Source organism: Zootermopsis nevadensis, unplaced genomic scaffold (genome assembly GCF_977971745.1).
Source record: "Zootermopsis nevadensis isolate Lab colony 2312 unplaced genomic scaffold, Znev_1.0 Znev_ptg000011l, whole genome shotgun sequence".
NCBI lineage: Eukaryota > Metazoa > Arthropoda > Insecta > Blattodea > Termopsidae > Zootermopsis > Zootermopsis nevadensis.
This window is the reverse complement of record NW_028259143.1, coordinates 11196209-11218984: the sequence shown is the minus strand read 5'-3', so window position 1 is coordinate 11218984 and position 22776 is coordinate 11196209. Positions and strand designations below refer to the sequence as shown.

The 22776-nt window shown below is 40.2% G+C and overlaps 1 protein-coding gene across 4 annotated transcripts in view; it reads right to left on the bottom strand.

Moving 5' to 3' along the window:
• Nucleotides 1-22776, bottom strand: part of LOC110835892 (uncharacterized) — a 171051-nt gene that overhangs the window by 62838 nt on the left and 85437 nt on the right. For all 4 annotated transcript variants that reach the window (XM_022076590.2, XM_022076589.2, XM_022076591.2 and 1 more), the window contains exon 3: nucleotides 8669-8800. In XM_022076590.2, the coding sequence (XP_021932282.1) occupies nucleotides 8669-8800 (132 nt within the window). The remainder of the gene's footprint in view (nucleotides 1-8668; nucleotides 8801-22776) is intronic.

Below are 22776 nucleotides of genomic sequence, written 5' to 3'. Positions count from 1 at the left end.
TTCTAACCGAAATTTCTCAGTAGCAGTAAATTATCGTTACCACGCCTCGGACACTTCAGCACAGGTTTTAGCCGATCACCTTACTACGTCTGCGTGGAGACAATGATCAACTTCACGCTGCGGTTACCTTCAACCTCCGGGAGCACAACCTTCGGTGACGACTGACGGCATCATTGCGCACGAAGAGGAGTTCTGAACGTCGTAGTGAAGAGACAATAACGGCAGGTTGCCCTTCCGCCCACGACTCGTCTTCTTACTTTGGTCGCCACAGGATCAAACCCAGTCGCGTGCCCGGTTTGCGCGCGGTTACAGCTTGAGATATAAATTTGGGTATGCGGAAGGATATGAAGGGATATTTGGCACAGGTTTTGTCGGAGAGCGTGAGTCTCCGAATCTCAGGGAATGTACGGGGACTGTGACGGTTGGAGCGGCATTTGTGCCAAGTAAGTGAAATCTCTGGGTTTGAGCAACTGAAGACCACACCGAACCAGATCAATATGCCAAAGCCTGGTTTACCCCTCATCTCAAGGTTCAGCCCGTTCGGGAATCGAACCACGAACCTGGACTGGCACACCGAACATCGAATGTTTTGTCGCGTTCCTGAGCTACCCAGACATTAGCGTTGTAAATAAACCAATTTCTACAAAGATTTTAACTTTTTAGACTTATGACCTATAATTAGTCTATATGGACGTAGAGAAAGTTATTTCCATGCAAAAACCAGTAATGAACTGTTAAGACCGTAAATAACTTAAATTCCATACGTTTGACTATAAAATGAACCCTGGTATTGACCGAAACATGCCAGGTAATTACACGGGGTTGTTCAACACAACTATTTTTTAATTAGGTCTCTTTTGTTTTACGATAGGCGAGATAAGGTGACGTATTCGGCATCCAACCTATCAGGATGTGTCCGATAGAGAAAGTGTCGTATAAACCGCAGTGAACTTTGGTGATGTCAGCGATAACATATCAGGAGTTCATTATTTCAGTGACAATAAATGCGGTGTTACAAAAACAGCTGAAACTCGAAAGGGTATTACGTAATCAGCTTTAGTGCAACATATCCGTAACAGACAGCCTGCACAATGAGCGTAAAATACAACAAACTATGGTGAAATGAGTTTCAGCGATTATAAATATATCATGAATGAGGGAAAGAGATGTGACTCGAAAGGTGAAGCCGAACAACATTACAGAATTCAGTTCGTACCGTAAAGAAAACACAACACTTCCACATTCCAAAAATAACTTGGTTGAAGTATGGAAATAATTGGTGTTTACGCTGACAATCTTCGGAGTCCCATGTATATGGTCTGTAAGGAAAATGCAGCATCAATGATTGTTCATGGAGGATTACAGTTACCATTGCCTGTAATGTGATATGGCCGAAACAGATGTCCTGCAGAACGGACGTCACTAACTCGACACAGCAGGTTTCTCATTGGGAGGCTAACACTCGGTCAGCAAGTCTAGAAATTCCAGGCCATTTATGCAACCAGACGGCGCATTACAGTGGTCAGAAGCCTCCACGACTAGACCCTACTCAGTCAGCTGAATTCAGTCCAAACACTCACACCCTATTTGTGGCCCATTTACCAAGGTGCCCCTTTCCCTCATACATTTAGAAAATTGTGTATAAATTTCTCATCTCCCACTTGCACGCTACATGCCCCACCCACTCTGGCTTGACCTTCCTACTACTGGTAAATATTACAAAAAAGAAGACGGCTGTCTTATTGATTGTAGCGCCGCGTAGTCTGGCAGAAGTTTACCAACACTTCAGATGTTCTTGCTGCCTCTATCACCAAGGGGATGAGTAAATCCTCACGCATTTCCCTGATGATAGAGGCAGCAAGGACCTTCGAAACGTTGGTAAACGTCTACCAGACTACAACGCGCTACAATCCATAAGACAGCCATCTTCGTACTCACCCCTTTAGAAACTGAAATCCTACTTAGCACAATTTTTATACCATCGCCATCTTGCTTCTGTTTCTCCACAGCTTCGTTCTTTACACCATCACTCTAGAAATTCATAAAATTAAATATCCACAAACTAACAAAGTTGCTATGCATGGTAAAAACAGCAGTACTGTATACTGAAACTGGGTCAGTGCCCTTTCACGAGATAAAACAAACGAGAGCGACGAAGCGCTCAAATGTCGACACAGGAAAGGCTATATATATCGCTTTCACAAAATACACACAGTGCGAAATCAGCTCCATATAGTTTCGCTGGATCAACAGTAAAATTCCTGATAACGTCGCTTCGACAGAAAATACAGAGATATATTGTGGAAAGACAACTTTACATTTCTAGATTGCCTACGCATCAACTGACACAAAACACACAAATACATCTGAAACGCGGTTCTGTGCATATTCTGATTCGCCCTTGACATAATTTCATTACAGACCACACAAAATATCATTTATTATTCGGCCGACCCTGAACAAATTTAGGCTAAATTTAAATAGTCAACACCGTTTGCGAGCACACGTAACAAATTTTTGAACCACGTGCTTCAGGAAAGGCCCATGGAATTATATTCCTCCTCAGAACATAAACAAAATCAGGAATAATGGCGGGAACATAATTATAAGTAACACGTCATTTGAAAATGTTTCAAAATTCAAGTATCTGGGAACGACAATAACAAATGGAAATGAGGTCCAAGATGAAATTAAGAGCAGAATACATACATCCAGGGAACACTTGTGTTTATTAAATTCAAGAAATGCTATCATCTCGTTTACTATCTAAAAGACTGGGGATCAGGATATACAAGACAATAATTTTGCCTTTTGTCTTGTATGGTTATGAAACATGGTCTCTTGCTTTGAAGGAAGTACGCAGATTACAATTGTTTGAGAACAAGGTGCTCAGGAAGACATCTGGACCTAGGACGGTCGAAATAAGTAGGGAATTTGGTATATTACACAACGAGGAGCTGGGTTACGTGACATCGAGGATAGTGAAATTTAGGAGGCTCCGATGAGTTGGACATGTGGCACGCATGGGGGGAGGCAAGGGGTGCATACAGAGTTTTTTTGGGGAATACTTCTGCAATACTACCACTGGGCAGACCACGAAGGAGATGGGAGGATAATATCAAGGTGGATCTTACGGAGGTGGGCTGTGAGGATGGAGTTGGCTCAGAATCGTGACCGGTGGCGAGCTTTGGTTTTGTCGGTGTTGGACCTGTGAATTCTACTAGCAGGGAGTTAGTTAGAACATAAATTTAACCTCAAACAGGCGTCAACTAACCAGAAACACAAATCGCCTGCTTTCGTCACCATCGGAGTACAAATCCAATTATCACATTCATTACCTCATTACAGGACCATGTTTCAGAAGTTTTGGTGGTGCTGTTGAATCACAACAAAAGAAAAGGTATTTCTAACATCAGCCTTGCTCGTCTCTTGCCTTTTCCAAGGATGCCATAAACAGCCGCGGGCAAAATGCAATCTTATGACGTAAGCCCATAAAAACGCCGTATATGGCAAGAACGATGTGATGTTCAGACTCTTTCCAGGACAAATCAAACATAGCATCTGGCTGATATTTCAACCCATTACACTATCCCACGGTACAGTGTTACGCTTATTACATGATACATTACATATTTTAGAAATTACAATCCAGGTCACTGGAAACACATTCATACAAATATCGTTCTCTATACAACTTTTACACAGCTGTAATGGCATTCAATTCCGTAATAAAAGGCAGAAAAGTGCCACAATTTGCGTCAATAAGAAAATTCGATGTTGTATTCAGCTGGGAAATTTCTGCACGACGATACCAAAATACACTGTCAGATTGAAGTGTAAGCAACGCATATGCCACGATATTAGATTTTGAAAAACATCAGTAGCAATGACCTAAGATGTTTACTTGCTACTGTTAAGAACAGACTGGAAACTGTGCCTAACCCTTGCCCTGAAGACTTCAGAATATCTTCTTTAAAACTGAAATCGTATTTTAACAAATTCTATTTCAGTGTCATACTGTGGTCTAAACTTTTTTTATCAGTCTACACACAACCATTCAAATAAAGAACGTTTTCCTTTGTGGCAATTTATTTCATGCCTTTATTATATTCCATCTTTAGGGCTACTTACCCGTCATCAGAGGAAGCTACCACAAATCCACTTTTGGTAATTTTTTTATTTATACTACCTGCAACATTATTAGTCAATTCTGGTAAAGTTACCTGGATTAAAAAATCACATTATCATAAAATCCATGTACCAGCTGATTAGGCAGGAATCATTTTATTGACAATGATTTAAGAATGATCAAAGGAAGACACACGTTTGCTAGGTCTTTATTTTCCCATACAGCTGGTTCTTTATGTATGAAAATTGTACACAAAGTAATTTTAAAAAGGTAGGATGGCGTATCTTCACTACATTTCTCACTTCTACTCCCCTTTGGAATAAATTAAGTATAAAATAGAGCAGTGATTTGTGAGCGACGTTACTGAAACTAGTTATCGCATTTCATACACTGAATTCGATGTGATCTTGCGGGAAATAGCAACATGAAGAGAAGAAAAACAGACGTTTTGGAGAAAATTTCTGCCTATTTCACAAGTAACTTTTACGCATATCGACTCGGCAAGTTACCGAAGGGCTGTCGTCAAAACCTACGTCTTGCATTTTATCAAAATATTGATCAAAATCTGGTTTATAACATAAACTTGAACTCGGTTCAAAATAGAGGTTGCTAGAGCCATAAAAAGAAAACATGGACCTTATATTCAACTTAGTCCTTAAAAATAAACTGACACGATATTTATATAACGCTTGTCTCATTATGCAAGAACTGTATTTGTTCGTTTCTGTTGCGAAAGTTGCAGCGCGGAAGACCATGTTAAAAAAAAGACGGCAGCGTTAGTGTGTATGGCCCCCATCAACGCCTGTCACATTACAAGGAGAATATTTCTAATTTTAGCCGTGCATCAAGTTTTATTTTGAAGTCGTTGGCAATCCACTTGGTTAACGTCGAAACGGTGGAGAACAGTACAAACTGCAGCCAGCATCTACTTTTACTTCGAAACTAGACCGACAGTAAATGTTCACGAACACCCTATAGTTACCACCGCACAAGGACGAATCCACAGTAGATGAGGAGGAAACATTTTCGTTGTTCACTAAAGTTTCTTTGTGGGAACTTACCTGTTACGTTCAAAGTTCTTCACGAGACGTACACACTACTAGAACACTGTATTAAGCAGACAACGGCAAAACACACGTACACCAAGCAACCAACTCGTGTACACTAACTGACACGCCACGCCTCACCAACCCGCCCGACTCCTCGTAGCTCGCCCGCCAACCCTATCGGTAACCGCCAGACCAATAGGCCGCTCAAACTCAGCCTAGAGCGAGTCTGTCTGTCACAAAAGGAAGGGGACTACAATGGCGCCATCTACGATTGAAGTTGAACAGATTTCTTGTTTCATGCGATTTGGAACACTGGAGACAAAAAAGAGTTTATGTTTAACTTATTATTATTATTATTATTATTATTATTGTTATTATTATATTGTTAGTGCTCGGCTGTTATTGGCCTTTTTGGCTGTTGCCAAGCACTCAAATAAATGAATTGAATTGAATTGAATTGAATTATTTAGTGTTCTGTCTGACGACAGGTCCATATGAACAGGATCCTTCCATCCTTTTCTCGGACTGGGGGCTGTTCATATACGTTCTTGGCAGATGATCCAGAAGTGGTTTGCTATTGCCTTCTTCTGTGTGTGAATGGAGTAATTGTTGGGAGCCCCCGGAGGAAAACTCCGTGTTGCCTAGACCACGGCCTTGCCCAACACAAGTTATAAATCTGAGCACCACCGGGAATTGAACCCGAGACTTGCTAACCCAGTTTATTAACAACTAAAACGAGTTAAAAAGAAAAGTTGAAAGAAAAAGGGAGATTAATCTTTTTAAGAACCTGTGGTGTAAATCTCCACATATAAGTCAGGAAAGAACATTCTTACTTACACGATAACAGAACCATATTGTTAATTCACCGCTAATATCAAAGCTTGCCACTAAATATGATCCTCAGCTGGTTTCATCCACGTCCCACCCTCATACTTTCTTCCCAAAGGTCCTGAAGATGAACTAACTTCAAGGACCAAATTTCTACTTGAAAGCTAAAAGTCGTTCAGCTACCCAAGAAAATCAACTACAGATAACTCTCGTTATACGCGCTTTGTTTTCGCATATCCGCTGTTTTATTTCATTCAGCCAAATTTTAAAACCTTTTTTCTTGTGTCGAACTTCTTTATGCTTATCAGGGAACATGATACAGATAATAATATTGGCAGCAAAGAATCCTGACATCAGTCTACATGAAAATGGCAATTGTTATATGTTTACCGTTTAACGCGTTTTCGTTATACGCGTCGATTAGCAACAACTTAAACCCTGTATACAACGAGTCATCTGCAAACCAGAAATACTTATAATCGCTCTGTTAAAGTTCCTAGGAGCCGATTGGACAGTGCTATTCTGGATGTTATGTGAAGAGAAAGATCTCTGCATATCGGAAATCGAACCCCGGCCGCCACTTTACTATCTGAGCTGTACTTGCTTCAGACAAGCGGATATGATAACCTCTGCTAAAGGAAGGCTTTGTATCCGGAACGAGTATTTTATAAACAATTACCTTTGTGTATTATCTATTCAGAAAGTTAATATTATGATCTGACTAATGTAAGATCGTGTTATATAGTTTGGGCCCACAGAAGGAACACCGACACGGGAAAGTAAATAAATAAACGGAAACTCTGTGACCGGATCTGACACATGGCAGCACTCGGTATGTACAGACCATGCGATAATCTCATTCCTACTCCAATGAGTCCTACGAATGTGTAACAGAAACACCTACTCCGACTGTTACCAAAACGTATACCGCGATACTATGACACTTGCAGGATTACCACAGACACATTTAATTATTGGCGGATGACATTAGGGACCTCTACATACAAAGTAATTTTATTTTAAAATTATAAATCTGGAAGTGGAAAGTGAGTTGAGAATGACACAATTATTCAAAGAGTTTCGTTGATTTATGTCTGTTTCCAGTAGTCCACAGAAATGAACCGTATAATTCAATCAAATCTCCCTTCGCACAAGTATTCTGAAAACAGATTTTGACCAAACACTGAACCGACTAGCACTTCGTCCAACAGGTATCTTCAGAGCATTTTTACGAACAATGCTCTCGAAATTTCAAGAACTGTGCCCACTTAAAATTTCCTTTATCTTTCCTTTTGTTTTTCATAACACCGCCCTATTCTGTGTGTCTGCGACATTAAATTTTGACTTAGTCACTGTTTGTAGTTCAGAGGTATATGACAACTATTTTATACCCTGAAGCGGTGGTTCTCAACAGGTGCGCCGCGAGGCTTGAATTAAATGAGCACGCAAATCCTATAATTGTTAATATCACATTATCCGTAACTTAGTATGTTTTAATAATTAATCCTTCTGTTTGGGACAACTTTAAAACTGTGTACACAAAATAACGATAATTCAAAATAAGTGAACTCTCATAAATTTTGGTTTTCTATGGTATCTCACTCAGAGGGAGGAACAGAGATTGCAGGTGTTTGAGGAGGATATTTGCGCCTAGGAGAGAAGACGATGGGGCATGGAGAAAACTGCATAATGATGAGCTTAAAAATTTGTACTCGTCTCCAAATATTGTCAAGGCGATTAAGTCGAGAAGAATGAGATGGGCGGGGCATGTAGCGCGCATGGATGGGACAAGAGGTGTGCACCGGGTATTGGTTGGGAAGCCTGAGAAGAAGATACCGCTGGGGAGACCTAGACATACATGGGAGGATAATGTCAGGCAGGATCTATGGGAGATAGGAGTTCAAAGAGATTGGATTTTGGTGGCCCAGGACAGAGTCCGGTGGAGGGCTTTGGTTAATTCGGTGATGAACCTTCGGGTTCGCAAAGCCATCTAGTTAGTTAGTTATTCAGCGTCTAGACGAGTATCCCACTTGTGCCGCAAGCATCGAAAGGTTGAGAACCACTGCCCTAGAGTCCAGACGGTTAACGAACTCGTGACATAAGACACTGGGCTCTGCTTCGCGTAATTTGAATAAATGGTAAGTGAGAGTTGGACACAAGGTCGCTGCAGAAGTGCCAGGGAAAGGTAACGAGATTCCCGCAGAGACGGGGAAAATGGGAATCTTAATATTGCACAAGCGAGAGCGAGAATGCTGCTTCGGTCAATATCCCGTGGTAATCTCGAAAGTAGGGCGTGGCTTTCAAACTGTGTTCCACGACACCAGGCAACTACAGCAGCGATTAGAAAATCATGAAAAAATTCATCTTGAGATATAGGTTGGGGAGTGTGGATTGAATTCATGTAGCTCAGAACAGGGACCGGTGGCGGGCTCTTGAGAACACGGCAATGAACCTTCCGAGTTCTATAAAAGACGGGGAATATACTCACTATGCAAGCTTACTATAAGCTTCTCAAGGATCTTTTTCCATGTATGAGTTAGTCTGGTTGGCCAACAAGAAGAAGAAATACACTCAATAACACACCTAAATCTAGAGATAAATTATTCGTGCATTATTTTTGGCACTGTTTTAAATTCTCCATTAACAAAGTCAATGTACTCACTCTGCATTTTCTCCGTCGGCTGGAAATGGACAAGAACCCTCCAGGATTGGACTGGCTTCCGGCTCTTCCTGAAGTGGGCTTTCGTAAATAAGTGTCTCGACCATGGATCCTTTGGAACTCCCGAAGGAAACCCTAAGGAACATGGCTATAATCATTGACTGTTCTACATGTTTCATACTTAATATAATGACAGTTTGCCAACTGCAAGGTTATACAGCGCCGAATAACAAAATAATTGAGCACTGGAAGAAGACGGTCCCATTTGAAGTTACTCGTACTATCTCAGCATTTGAGTGTACTTTATTATGGACATGCAAGGGCATTTTGCTGTATCTTAACGGGGTAACTCGTTGCTTCTGTTCTGGCATAGTGCTGCGGGCTAAGTCGGTATGCATGTCGCAGCCTACGTACTCTCGACTGTCAGACAGATTACTGGATTCACCCGCACTAATATTCGTTTCCACGTGTCCACTCGGTGGACCAACCAATGAAGTAACACCATCATTTCCCTACACAGTACTTAGGTTTGCAGTCACCAAAGATCGATTAAATGAAGTTGCCTTTGCTGTGAATGTATATTAAGTATGCCATAATTTTACACATTTTATGAACGTTATACATTTTTAATTATCAATAAATATATGTATTCAAAAACAAAATGTGAGCAGGGGTAGTTCAAATAATATAGTGACTGACCACAGACTGGACGACCGGGTTCGATCCCCGGCAGGGTCAGAGGATTCTTCCTCTAGTCTCTACGTCCAGACCGGCTCTGGGGCCCACCCAACCTCCTGTCCAACGGGTACCGAGTCCTTTCCCGGGGGTAAAGTATGGCGGGAGCGTGATGCTGACCACTCACCCCCATCTAGTGCCGAGGTCAAGAAAGATTAGAAGCTATAACTCCACTCCCCCCAAACGACCTACATGGTTTCACTTTTTATTAAAAAACAAACAAAATTAAAGAAACGTATTCATTTCGATGGTTCACAGACAGTGTCACGGATCTACATTATTCTGGAATGTATTCCGTCACTGCTAATATTATACTTCAGTAAATTATTAATTACGTTGTTAGACGAAACAACTGATACGGATATATGTACTTAAGGATTATGCGTCAGTTGTTTATATGCAACGAATAAGTTCATTACGTATGTAAGGTCAGATGGTAAGAGGTCGTGACTAGTATCAAGATACGTACTGTAATGATATTTTCCTAAAGAAACAAAAGAAGTACGGCCGACCTCACGTTAGAGATGCAAACCAAGTAACATCGGAATACGAAGAGAAGTTCGGCACTGGTTCGTGATGTTACGGCATTAGCAAGCCACAGGTAAGAAACAGAAACTCAGATATTGAAAGAGCATGGAAACATTGGGTTCCAAACCGATATAAAAAATTATAACACACTGCCCAGAATTCGTGGTCTTTGTGGATGCTCAGCCTCAAATTTGTAATATTATATTCAGTATTTTTAGACAAATAGAATGGTTTCACTTGTGACTAATTTGTCATTACAACAAATCGAGAGTGAAAAATATCTGGATATTTTTAAAAAAGGCTGAAAACACTTTCCTGTGATGTCAGAAGTCCTTGACCTTTACATCACGGCACAGATAAATAAGAACACACGCACCACTAAATCATGAGTTAAGAAGTAAATAAATGCAGATCGAAAACAGACACGTCATTCAATTCCCTGCATGTCTTTTATCCGACACACTTCCTTATTAAACACTTGACTTGGATACTCATCTAGATTGGCTGACGAACGAGTACATTACATACAAACACATCTCTCTGTTCCCTTCAGTTAAGAGTACGTACAATTTCTTTATTGAAGTTGTTATACTACCATACTACACGGCGCAACAACCCAGAAGACAGAAATCTTCATACTCACCGCTGTGAAAACCTCAAATCATACAATTTATTATTTTTGTATTTTCAAGGGTTAGGCACTTTGACATGTTCATATGATTAACTCGACACGTAAAGGACTCGCGGGGTTGTATCAGTCCTTTATCGCCAGAAGAGATTTATGGATATAGAGAAAAACACTTATAAACAACATTGACCCGAACAAGATTCGAAGCCGAAATCACAACATGCGCTCTTTACCAGGAACGGAATTTTTAAAAAATTTTCATCGTCATCATACCACCACAATCTATAAATTCAGGTTATAGCAGATTAGAAGAACATGTTCACGGCAGATTTCTTCATAATAAAGAAACAAACTTCCAGCCTCTATTTCTGTTCTCTCAGTTCGTATTTAAATGCGAATTTCAACTGAAATATGTATGGGACAAGAGCAAAGCCGTTTTTCCTTTTGATAAATGATATAACAAATTCCTCGTGATATATGGAGAATAGTGGATCATCATCAAGGGTAATGGTATTCAGGTTAAAGCTCTTCTTGCTTCAGAGGTTCTAGCACCTGCAGAAGGAAAACCACCTTTTCTCACGAAAACCTTCCTCCGAGACAGACACTAGCTGGAATTTAATCTTTTGTGTACGTGAAAAAAAAGTATATACGAGGGTCGCTCATTAAGTAATGCCCCACATTTTTTTCCTCAGAACACATTTATTCAAGATGGCTCAAATTTAGTGACAATATAAATCAATGTTTCCTTTACACATACTATTTTTCCACATAGTCCCCATCAACTTGTACGGTTTTACGCCAGCGTGGAACAAGTGCATGCATGCCTTGCCGGTACCAGCTCTTGTCCTGTGCACGTAGCCATGTCCTCACTGCTTGAATCACGCTCTCGTCATCTTCAAATCTTGTTCCGCGGATAGCATCTTTAAGTGGCCCAAAGAGATGGAAGTCGGAGGGTGCCAGATCTGGACTGTAGGGTGGATGGGGTAGCACCGTCCAACCCAATTTGGTGATTTCTTCCCGGGTTCTCAGACTTGTGTGAGGGCGTGCATTGTCGTGCAGGAGCAAAATTTCTGCTGGATGCTTGTGAGGCCGAACTCGTCGAAAACGCTTCTTGAGGGTTTTCAGGGTCCTGATGTACGCGTCTGAATTGATGGTCGCACCTCTTGGCATCACATCCACAAGAATGACCCCATCACTGTCCCAAAAGACAGTCATCATGACTTTTCCGGCGGAGGGAGTTGTCTTGAATTTCTTCTTTCTCGGTGATTGAGGATGATGCCACTCCATTGACTGCCTTTTTGTCTATGGCTCAAAGTGGTGTATCCAGGTTTCGTCACCTGTAATGATCCGGGACAGAAAGACCTCTCCCTCAGCATCAAAACGCTCCAACAATTCAGAAGAAATCGTTTTCCTTTGAATCCTGTGGTCTGCTGTGAGACTTCGTGGAACCCATCTTGCGCACACCTTCGAATATGCGAGAGCCTGGATAATTGCAATCACACTTCCATTGCTGACTGAAAGCTGTTGGGCCAATTGTCGAGTTGTGATGCGCCGATCCTCACGAATAATGGCATCCGCGCGGTTCAACATGTCTGGAGTGGTGGCTGTGGCAGGACGCCCAGAGCGCGGCAGATCACGGAGCTCGGTTTCTTCACTTCCTGAAGCTTTAACTCTCTTAGCCCAGCGACCAACGGTGCTCCTATCGACTGCACAGCTTCCATACACAGCACACAAACGTTTATGAATGTTCACCACCGTTTCTTTTTCAGCAACAAGGAATTCAATTACAGCTCGTTGCTTGTAACGAGAGTCGTTCACAGACGCCATTTTAACAGTTCACTACAGCTCCGCTATCGGTTGGAATCATTTGAAACTCCGTACACGAACGCGGGAAACATCAAATCTCAAGCATGTAAAAGTACACTTTTCTATCTTCATTATTGGCTGAGAAAAAAAATGTGGGGCATTACTTAATGAGCGACCCTCGTACATTTTAAAGGCAGCAGACACGGCAGTTTGTGATGTCACTAAAATACGAGGAACCCAAGCGTCTGACACAAAATGAAAGACATCGCGACTTTGATCACTTTCTCTCCCTACTTGTTATGAACTGTCTCCCTGAATTGTTTCCTCCAGTCGTTATGGTTTTGTTTTGCAAGAATCCAGCGTCGTCTGTCGCAAGGGTGGCATCACCACGCCAGAAAACAGTGTAAAGAGAATGCATTTTACTTGAGACAGTACAGCATAACATTCCACTGGTTAACTCTTGGCACTGAACTTGACTTGGCTCCAAAGTAAAACAAGAGAAGTGGGGAGGAAGCCAAGGGCATAGAATCTTTCAGTAATAAATAACTTCGGCTTTCGTCGTCGTTTGTCGGTGTTCAAAAGTTTCAGGGACGCAGGATCTTTCGCTTTGAAAGCAGAAACTGCAATGTTTCAAAAAAACCGTCGTGATACCTTTAACATAACACGCAAGCCGAAGTAAAGAACAAGAATATTACGTGAACACGATTTTTTCAACGCCTGCACATTTGAAGATGAGCAGGTTGAAGTGAGAAGGTGACCATTCACTTCCACAAAACACTTAGTCCTAGGATGCGTGGAGCTTTTCTATCACGACCCTACACGCCTTTACGGTTTGATGCCTGGGCATACATGCGACTGGACGTCATTCAAAACATACCAGTACCAGTTTCTAACACAATACTCAAGGAAACAGTAGACCGAATTCCGGCACGAATAAGCCATATTAAGATTTCCGCGAGTTTCCTCACAGCAGAACATCCAAATGGGCCATGAGCAATTCCACACCAATCATTTCCGATAAACTACACAGAGATTTCGACATCTCTGATTCAAAAGCAGATAAATTTATCTTTACGGACATTAAATTACTGAACAAAATGCAGAAGGAAAGAATACAAAGTTAAGATTACTACTGTGTAATATTGCTATGAGGGGCACTTTTCACTGTCTTTAGTTTTAAGTCGTTCTTACTTAAACAACTGAGGCCAGTCACTGGCACTAGATACTTTCCTAAAATTGTAACTTTAATTCGAAACCAGCCAAATGCCTGATCAGGGATGAAGCCAACACAAATACACACTTTGACAAGAAGATTGTTTTGAATAAATCACAAAGAAAAAAGTGGTCAATTACAATTGTAAATAAGTGACTACATAACAAAACCCGTGTGGCTTTATTAATTACGTACACACAAGCATTTTCATAATAGGCTACATCTGAAACTGAAAATGGTTTCACTTTAAGCTGCAAAAGCCTATATGATACATACTGAGAAGATAAATTTAACCAAACATAGGTCAACATATTATTTTTCGAAACCTTCACTTCATGTAAAGAATTATCTGCACAGCTTCAAAAAATGCTGCGCTTAGATTAAGGCTTAGAATATTCGAGTCAACAGGAAAAGTCGGCAAATTCTTCTCAATTCCGTTTCTAGTGTCAAAATGCATGCACCTCACAAGTTATCACTAACAGACCGAGGTCCGTATTTGCCACACTTCACAGACAAAGGATGGTACTGTTCATGTACGTATTCCTAGAATGTGCTGGGCGTTGGTAAGAAAACCTTGTGAAATAACCTATTTACAACCTAAAGGTACCAGCTGCCTATAAAAGTTGATACACGTAGAAGAATACATGACTTATTAATTGCCTTAAAAGAGATGGCTAACAACTTCCGAAGTTATTATTTTATGCGACTCTTAATCTGAGAATTTTCTCTGGCGTCTTAAAACGTGAATGTATAGCCTAAACCAACAGAAAATACACTAAAGTCGTATTAAAAATGCTGTACTCTAATTGACAGGAGATTATGGCGCACAGAGATATTCCAGATACAACGTTTACTAAAAATCATATTCCATATCTTGCTGTCTTCCATTTCAATATGGCGATGAAGAGTAAACGTGTTAAATATGCAAATATAGGCAAAACTCCGTATTTACGAGGGATACGTTTCTGGGATAAGCGAGAATTGGGTTATGAATTCTTATAAACACATCACATATCTTTCTTTCAGAACATATGAAGACATGGGTGGACGGGAAATACAAACTGAAGATGGATAATGTTACGAGATGTAGGCGGGGCTTGGACTGATGTGGTCGCAGATGCAACATTGAAAACTTCTCAAAGAAAATTAGTGAAAATATGTTGTTGTGAGGTCGACCTATAACAGAACTGAACCTCATGATATGTTAAATATAGTGACGTCAACTACTTTTAGTGTGAATTTGAATAAAAATTTTCTTGGATATTTTCTATCGTCTAAGAAATAAAATAGAAAAACAGATACAACCCCATCTCCGAAACGTCGTTTTTCTATTTTATTTCTTAGACGATGGAAAATATCCAAGAATTTTTTTTATTAAAATGACTCACCATCGTCACGAAATTTAGATTTGATTTACTTTTAGTGTATTTTTTCAGAACAGTCGGTGGCATTGTAGTACTCGGGATTCAGTGATAGATACTCGTAAATACCAGTGTTCACAAAGTTAAGAATTCACCGCAGGGACAGAAATTGTATTACGAACATATCGAACTTCTATTGCAGACTCCACAATGTGAAATTTATATTAAGATTCGGATTATTTCGGGATAAGCCAAGGTAACATAAGGACGGACACTTCATCCACTAAGTTCAAATAAAGAATAAATGAATAAAATGAAGCCAACACTCAGACAGCTATACCGAATTCACTACATTAACTCGAACCTTCCAAATGCAAAGAAAATGGATGCAGCAGACAAGTTTCGATCTAAGGGTAAGAAAAGTGGGAAAACTCTGCTTTGATTCAGAGGTTCACCGGACCACTGGTTGTCCTGACTGAGTTTCTTTGTAGCTCTTCTCAGTCCGTCCAGGCGAATACAACAACAACTTTTCGAATATACCACGACCATAACTACTCTGCTTTCTCCTAATATTTTTCATTTCAATTACATTCGCCTGACGCTAAATCATCTGCGTAGTTGACACATTGTAACTGAGTCATCTACCAACCAATAATCTATATAAAGACTGAGTTAAATGCATTCCAGGATTTTCCCCACATTGCAGAACTGCCGGGTATATTGTCTTTCGGATGTTGGCTCACGAGCCAGAAAATACGAATCGTGCCGAAAAGTTCCAGATGTAAACACAGTGACCTCTATAAACAAACACCGAAACTTTCCAAAGTGCTCTGTACTAATTCAGTAGTATTGAAGAACCTAATTAGAATGTTGGATAATTCAGAGTTGCATCATTTATGCAGATAGAAATAGCACAATCGGTTGGAATACTTCCAGGACTATTACATTCAATTTCATGTGGGTCACAGAGCTTCTTCGTATTTCTCAATCCCCATTTATTTGATTTTAAAAATAATTAGAAAAAAGACTTTCGTCTCAAGGCTTCATATGTGGTAATTGCACAACTATACCGTTTAGTACCAAACGAAATTTATTTCTGACTTCCGTAAGTTGTGATGAGCATTAGAACACTGGGTAGAGCTCAGGAAATAAGAGATTTTTGCCTGTTTAACCCTTTAAAGCATTATTGTATTTATAGGTTTGTTGAGATTCTGAGAATTAACAGTGATTATTTCTTTAACAGCATTAACCGATTGATCTTTGTAATGAAAACGTGTTGTGTTTTCTTTGAGACAGGAACTGAAATTCCGTGCTTCAAAGATTTATAGGTAGTATTGAGGCCAAACTTGCAGTTATACGCCAACTACAGCCTACTATAGGATTGCATGTCCCAATAATTTACACAAGAATTAATATTTTGAGGGACACACACATATATTAACGTCTTCTTTAACACATATATAGAATGGATTAGCTTGTAATTTTAATTCCGATTATCCCTTGACTAAATCGTGAAATAATAAAACCTGAAAACTTTTATTGTTTCCATAATTTATCACAGGAAATTGCCGCATTAATACGTTTATAGATTTGCTTCTTTCTCGATTATCCAACAAACTCCAACTAAGATCCGTCATTTATAGAATCCGACTTTGCGACAATTGTGCTACAAACAGAAGCCGGGGAGGGTGAAATCGCATAAATCGAAAAGGAAAATCCCCCTCCCTTTGCATTTTTCCTCAGACGCATATACTACCCTTCTCCCCGCCTTATTCGATTGGCCTAAAAGCAATTCAAACTAAAGTAAGCGCTATTAATTGAAATCAATCTAAACTGTGTGACCTAATTAAATCGCAATTTCTCGAACACACATATAACGTGGAGCACCTGTACGACCATAAAACACATGTACAGCCAAGGGAATGAATAGCGGCCAAAGGCTGTATTTGTGAGACACGTCCAGTCTTTTAACAGACCACAGAAATTATCCATGGGTAATGACAGGAGCGCAAATTTGTTAGTTTGCTTATAAGCGGAGACAGCAAAGTCTACTAATAATTCAATCGCTTCAGTGAGAGAAACAAGGCAACCCGAATCCGTTTTTCTCCTTCCATCAGTTTTACCTTCACAGATCAAGTCTTCTCCGTTCCGATTCCAAATCTTGTAATTGATAGGTCCACCTGTTTTAGCGGCCTTAAGAAAGCCTTTCAGTTTCTCTTGCATCGGCACATGATCGTACTTTATTTTTATTATTGAAAGCCATAACCTAACACCAGGCTTGCCGTATAATTCAAATCAGAGTCTTCGAATTTGAACAGTCCAGTTGTGCCTGTATCTCAAATATCTCACCTATGCACCAAGACTATCGTTAAAAAATACTAGGCTCACATTGCCACTACATCACAAGCTCGCGTACCACATTTTGGAATCACAGACGTGGATTAATTGAACGTCCAGTATTATGGCTTTACACACACAAGTCTCTGGTTGTGGTAAACGAACGAATGGACGGGTTATTATGAAACGTTGTGTGAAATCCGTGCTACTACAGGACACCGCACTATGTATTTAATTTCCTTCATCGATAAACCGATATGGCAACTATGCTTGTGAGCTGGTAGCTACAGTAGCACAGTAACTAGCGTAATGATAAGAAGTTGCTATCTTGTGGAGCACAAAGATATAACGTAAAAATGTAATATTTTAACGTACTCTTTTGTAGATTCATGTGAATTTCGTACAGAGATGATCAAATAACCCTTCTATAAATTCTGTATGAAAGATAATTTAGATGTTAACAATAAAAAACATGGCGAAAGTGAGAAATTTTAAGGTTGTAGTGCAAATTATGAACAAATAAATTGTGTAATTATTCATTTTGCTAGCCGTACTATGGATAGAAGCAAAGAAAGCAGGAGTTACCCCAGAACTAATCGTTGTACGTTTCTTGAGTTTAAAATATAAGTTCCTTGCTTCAACGCGTAAGCCGATAGTGCAAAACACAAAAGCAAAAACCGGAGATGGAACTGTTTCATTAGGGTACCATGAAAGTCACAGCATAATAACCACCGTTACCACATTCAAGGTACCAAGGTACAAGCTCTAGATCATACAAAGTACAACTTAATTATGCAAAGCAACTATGGATAAAAAGATAAAATCATAACAATAATATACAAAAGAGAAAATGTGTAGTGAGATTTCAGGTTCTTACTGTGGCAAGTATGAAGGTGGCTGTCTTGTGGAAGATATGTACTTATAATAGTTCTGCAGCTAGCAGACCTCTGGCGGACATATATAAAACTACAAGGCGCAGCTATGCGACTGCAGAGTCATCTTGCGATCCTTTATCGGCAATTCTTCAGGAGAAGGAAGTACGTATGCAACGCGAACAGAAATAGATCGATACTACGTATTTGTACAGATCAACTTAAAATGACAAGGTACTCACTCATACTCCATCAAAATTGTTCGCAGCAGGTCACTCTGTGATGCATTTTTATTTCAAGAACAGATCAAAATAACACAGTTCAAGAGTCCGACCTCCAGCCTCGAGAAGCTTGCCAATTTGTACACCATCTGCTAAAAGCAAGTAACGTTAATGTTTCAGTGCAGATTTAATCTAACTACAAGTTTAAAGGGGATATGATCTAATTCTTCCGTTATCAGTTCTACCTTGGATGTTACCAGTTCACATCTAGTATTCGTCATTGAAGACAACAGAATCTAGTCAAATAACTCTTCCGAAAGCACTCCTACTTCGTATTTAGACGGGCTCATTTTCAAATCTCTGCTCATATACCAGATGCCCTGACTGAACCGTTTGTGGTTGACGTAGTCCCTCCACGCAAATGCTGGGATAGAATCTTAATTTAGAGAAAGGTCGCTTCCTTCCACATCTTTTCCAATTCAGTATTATCAACCTATTACTCGATGCTTATTCTCAGCTACTGTCAGCATCGTTAAATAAATCATAGGCCCCAAAAGAAACAAATTCACCAAGGTGTTTGCTCATAGTTCCGTTTCTGCCACGTACGTACTTGAAAGATTCAACACAAATCCTGTTACACAGAGGGCGAGGAAAACCTTAAATTAGATCCATCCGCTTCCTGCCACATGCCAACGAATTAATAGCAATTACGGTTATGCGTTTCGTCTTGTGACGTAATTCGGCGAATTCATTACATAGCTACTGAATAAATCTATTTTATATTAAAGAGATAGAAGTTTAGTACTGGTATGTCCTTTGCCTCTCTGACTCGGTCACTTGAATTGATTTATCCACTTTCGTTATTAAAGGAATTTTTCAACTCCATACGTTATACAGGGTGATTCAAAAGGTTAGGGCCAAACTGAAGGAGCGCATAGAGGGACTCAGAGAGAACAACTTTCGAATAGGAATCCATGTCCTCCGAAGTTATCCTGAGTCAGTCGAGGCCATTGAAGGCAGGGAAGTCTGATAACATACCGCTGAAATAATTGTACTTTGCTATTCTCCTACTAGCTTAATTTTGTTTTTGTTTTTTTATTACATTAGCAACCTTACAAACCAAATTTGCAACAAGTGTTCAAAGTTGCGTCCTCCACATTCAATGCAGGCATTGCATCGGCGAACGAAACCCTGGCGCACCCTTTCAAATACCCCAAGAGTCTCCCAGGGGCCTCTGTAGAATCTGACGGGATACGTGTGATTCAAAATTAAGCTAGTACGAGAATAGCAAAGTACAATTATTTCAGCGGTATGTTATCAGACTTCCCTGCCTTCAATGGCCTCGACTGACTCAGGATAACTTTGGAGGACATGGATTCCTATTCGAAAGTTGTTCTCTCTGAGTCCCTCTATGCGCTCCTTCAGTTTGGCCCTAACCTTTTGAATCACTCCGTATAGCTCAAACAGTAGGATGACTGAGTGATGACAAGAAAGGGATGTGGAAGGAAGCGGTCGAGGATAAAGACACGGTCCCAGTATTTCACTGTAGGAAGTGAGGAAACTACAAAAAAAACCTTAGAATAGCCGTTCCCGGATCGAGATTCATACTCGGGACTTTCTGAATGAACACAACTGCAAGGAATCAATGATCGTCATAAGAAGTGTGCTTGTTTATTGTTGTCGCACGCGTCGAAGGGCCCAATTATAAAGAGGAAGAACACTGTTCCAGGTATTAAATCAGATTAAAACCCTGGCATTACACAAACTACGTCATAACAGACACAAAAACTAATTTAATTACGCTACATTCTAAACTAGCCGAGTGCACGGTAAAGACTTTCAACAATGGTTTATTTTTCTTTACAATGTTCTAGAGTATCCTTTGGCTGCCGTATAACTGATACACGATGTTTCGGGAGCTGACCGTACGGCCTAAGTCATGGCATGTTTGTAATATTTCTATGTTACTTGGATGTGATGTTATGTTAATTTTATATTTGACCTTCATGTTAGTCTCCAAATGACCAGGACACTCCGGTTGTTTGCGTGTTACTGACGCATAACGTCAAAGCATATCTTTCCGGAGCTACAATAAGATCCAATTCCCAAAACGCCTTGTATGGTTATGTTAAATGCACCTCAGATAGTGGCAATGGCCAATACAGTATCTTAGTGAAAGTTCCAGATCGCAGATTATATTAGACGCAAAATGTCCGCGAGCCTGTGCTGCGCCACAACAAAAGGGTAAGGAAAGATGGAAAGGGCAAGGGGAAAGCAATATGTCTTGCATTCTTACGATTGCAATAATAGTTCACACAAACATACCAGTACTCTTGTCACTGTCGCCTCACCTGTTCAGACTACAACCGAGTACTGATACAACCAAGTCAGAGGCCGACTCTGGGAACTGTCTAGTACAGTGTTTCTCAACCTATGGCACACGTGCCAATGTTGAGTGGTACGCGAACTAAGTAAGAAAATCAAAATATAATATTAACATAAATAAATTGTGACACATTTAGTGTGTTAAATTAGAACTAGTGGTACGCCAGCGAAAAATGGTGAGAACCCCTGGACTAGTAGATAAGAAGTTTGTATGTGAACTGGATTTAAGTGGTTCATCATCGGGCATTGTTTAACGGATTCTGTGATGACGGTAATGAACACACAAATTTAATAGTGTCAGGGAGTGTCTTCAACAGTATGATACTTCACAGACTATTCTGGAACAGAGATTCCCAGACACGCGCCTACTGATATTTTGTGTAGATATTTATGAATCAATATATCGGCTATATCGATAGGCCTGTTCGGGCATGACATGGCCCACAAGTGGTATTTTTATTTATAATATTTTAAAATTCTTAACTGGTAAAATCAACGTTAGATACAAGCGTACAGTCTACACTTTTAGCAGCAGAAGTTACAGGCCTCACTTGAGACTTAATAAATCACGAATCTAACTAAATCTGACCGTATAAAATTCTTTCGTTGAAAACGTTTTTCCTTCGTTCCCTGCATTATCTGTGTTGAATTTATATCGATATTTTCTAACCTGTGTTATCGAACAAACCTATCGAGAGACCAACATGTCGTCCAACGGAAGATTTCTCATTACTGCTAGACGTACCCTGTGTAATGTGATGCGAACTTGCGGTCTCCATTTACGGATCACGAAAAGAAAAGCCGAGACAGCAAATGTCATTATCTCCCACAGGCTTTAATACCAGCCGAAAATAATCAGGGCAGTGCAGAACGGCTAGGCAACACAGCACCTTATGGCAAGCAACGGACATTGGACGGCTGCAATCTGCTGGAACCAAACAAGACGGTGAGACGGATTTCGCTGGAGGCATTATAATGATTAAAAAATACAGTGCAAACTAACCCATTGTATCAATACCTATCAACAGACTTTTACTACTGTCATATTAATTATTATCGTGTATTTATTTCAATTCGACATCGCCTCAGTAGCATCACGTTTCACTTTCCCAAATCCGGTAACACACACCACACCTCTCAACAGCACGACGCTGTCTGATTTTCAGTACAAAACTTAATTCTCTTCCAAGGTGTAGGCACATACCAGTCATGCTTTCTGTTGTTGATAGGGAAGATGAATAATAGGGATGTTACATTACAAAGGCTGTACATTCATTTTTTTTTCAGTTCCACATCCCGAAAAGTATGAAATTCAAGTTACAGTTCTTGTATACTGAACCATTTCGGCAAGAGATCTGTGGAAGGCAGGGGCTCCAGCGAACCTACACGGACCGGCCCGACAATTGTTACGCTATTACGGAAGTTTTCAACCCGCAGGCCGCAGACGGCATGAGGTCTGTCAATACGGTGTAACACTGCATGATTAAAAAAACTTCGCTGATATCAGAAAACACACTTTTTGGATAACGTCAGTATTTTGGTCTTTCCTATCACCGTGAGCAACTCTTCAGCCTCTTTAGTAACGTCAAATCAAGAACTAGGTGATAGTTGCTTGAAGGTATACATGCTAATCACAACAGAAATAATAAACTTATGTAAGATTATTCAACCAAAGCAGTGTCAAATTATCACTAATAACTCGTTTTGTAAAATAAAATTACAGAGTGTCAACTGATCCATTTTTGCAGTAGCATTTTTAACAAACTAAAAATGGTGTTTCAATAAATTGTCCTCATTTTTATCTTTGCCGCACTTAAGTGGATAACAAAGGCCGAATGTGTCAGCAGGTCAGGAAATGTTTGAGAATCCATTCTGCAGACTGTCTCTCCATCCACGATAACTAGATGGCTTAGGGAACACGAAGGTTCATCACCGAATTAACCAAAGCCCTCCACCGGTCTCTGTCCTGGGCCAGCAAAATCCAATCGCCTTCCACCCACTTCTTCAAACTCGGGTTAGTCGATA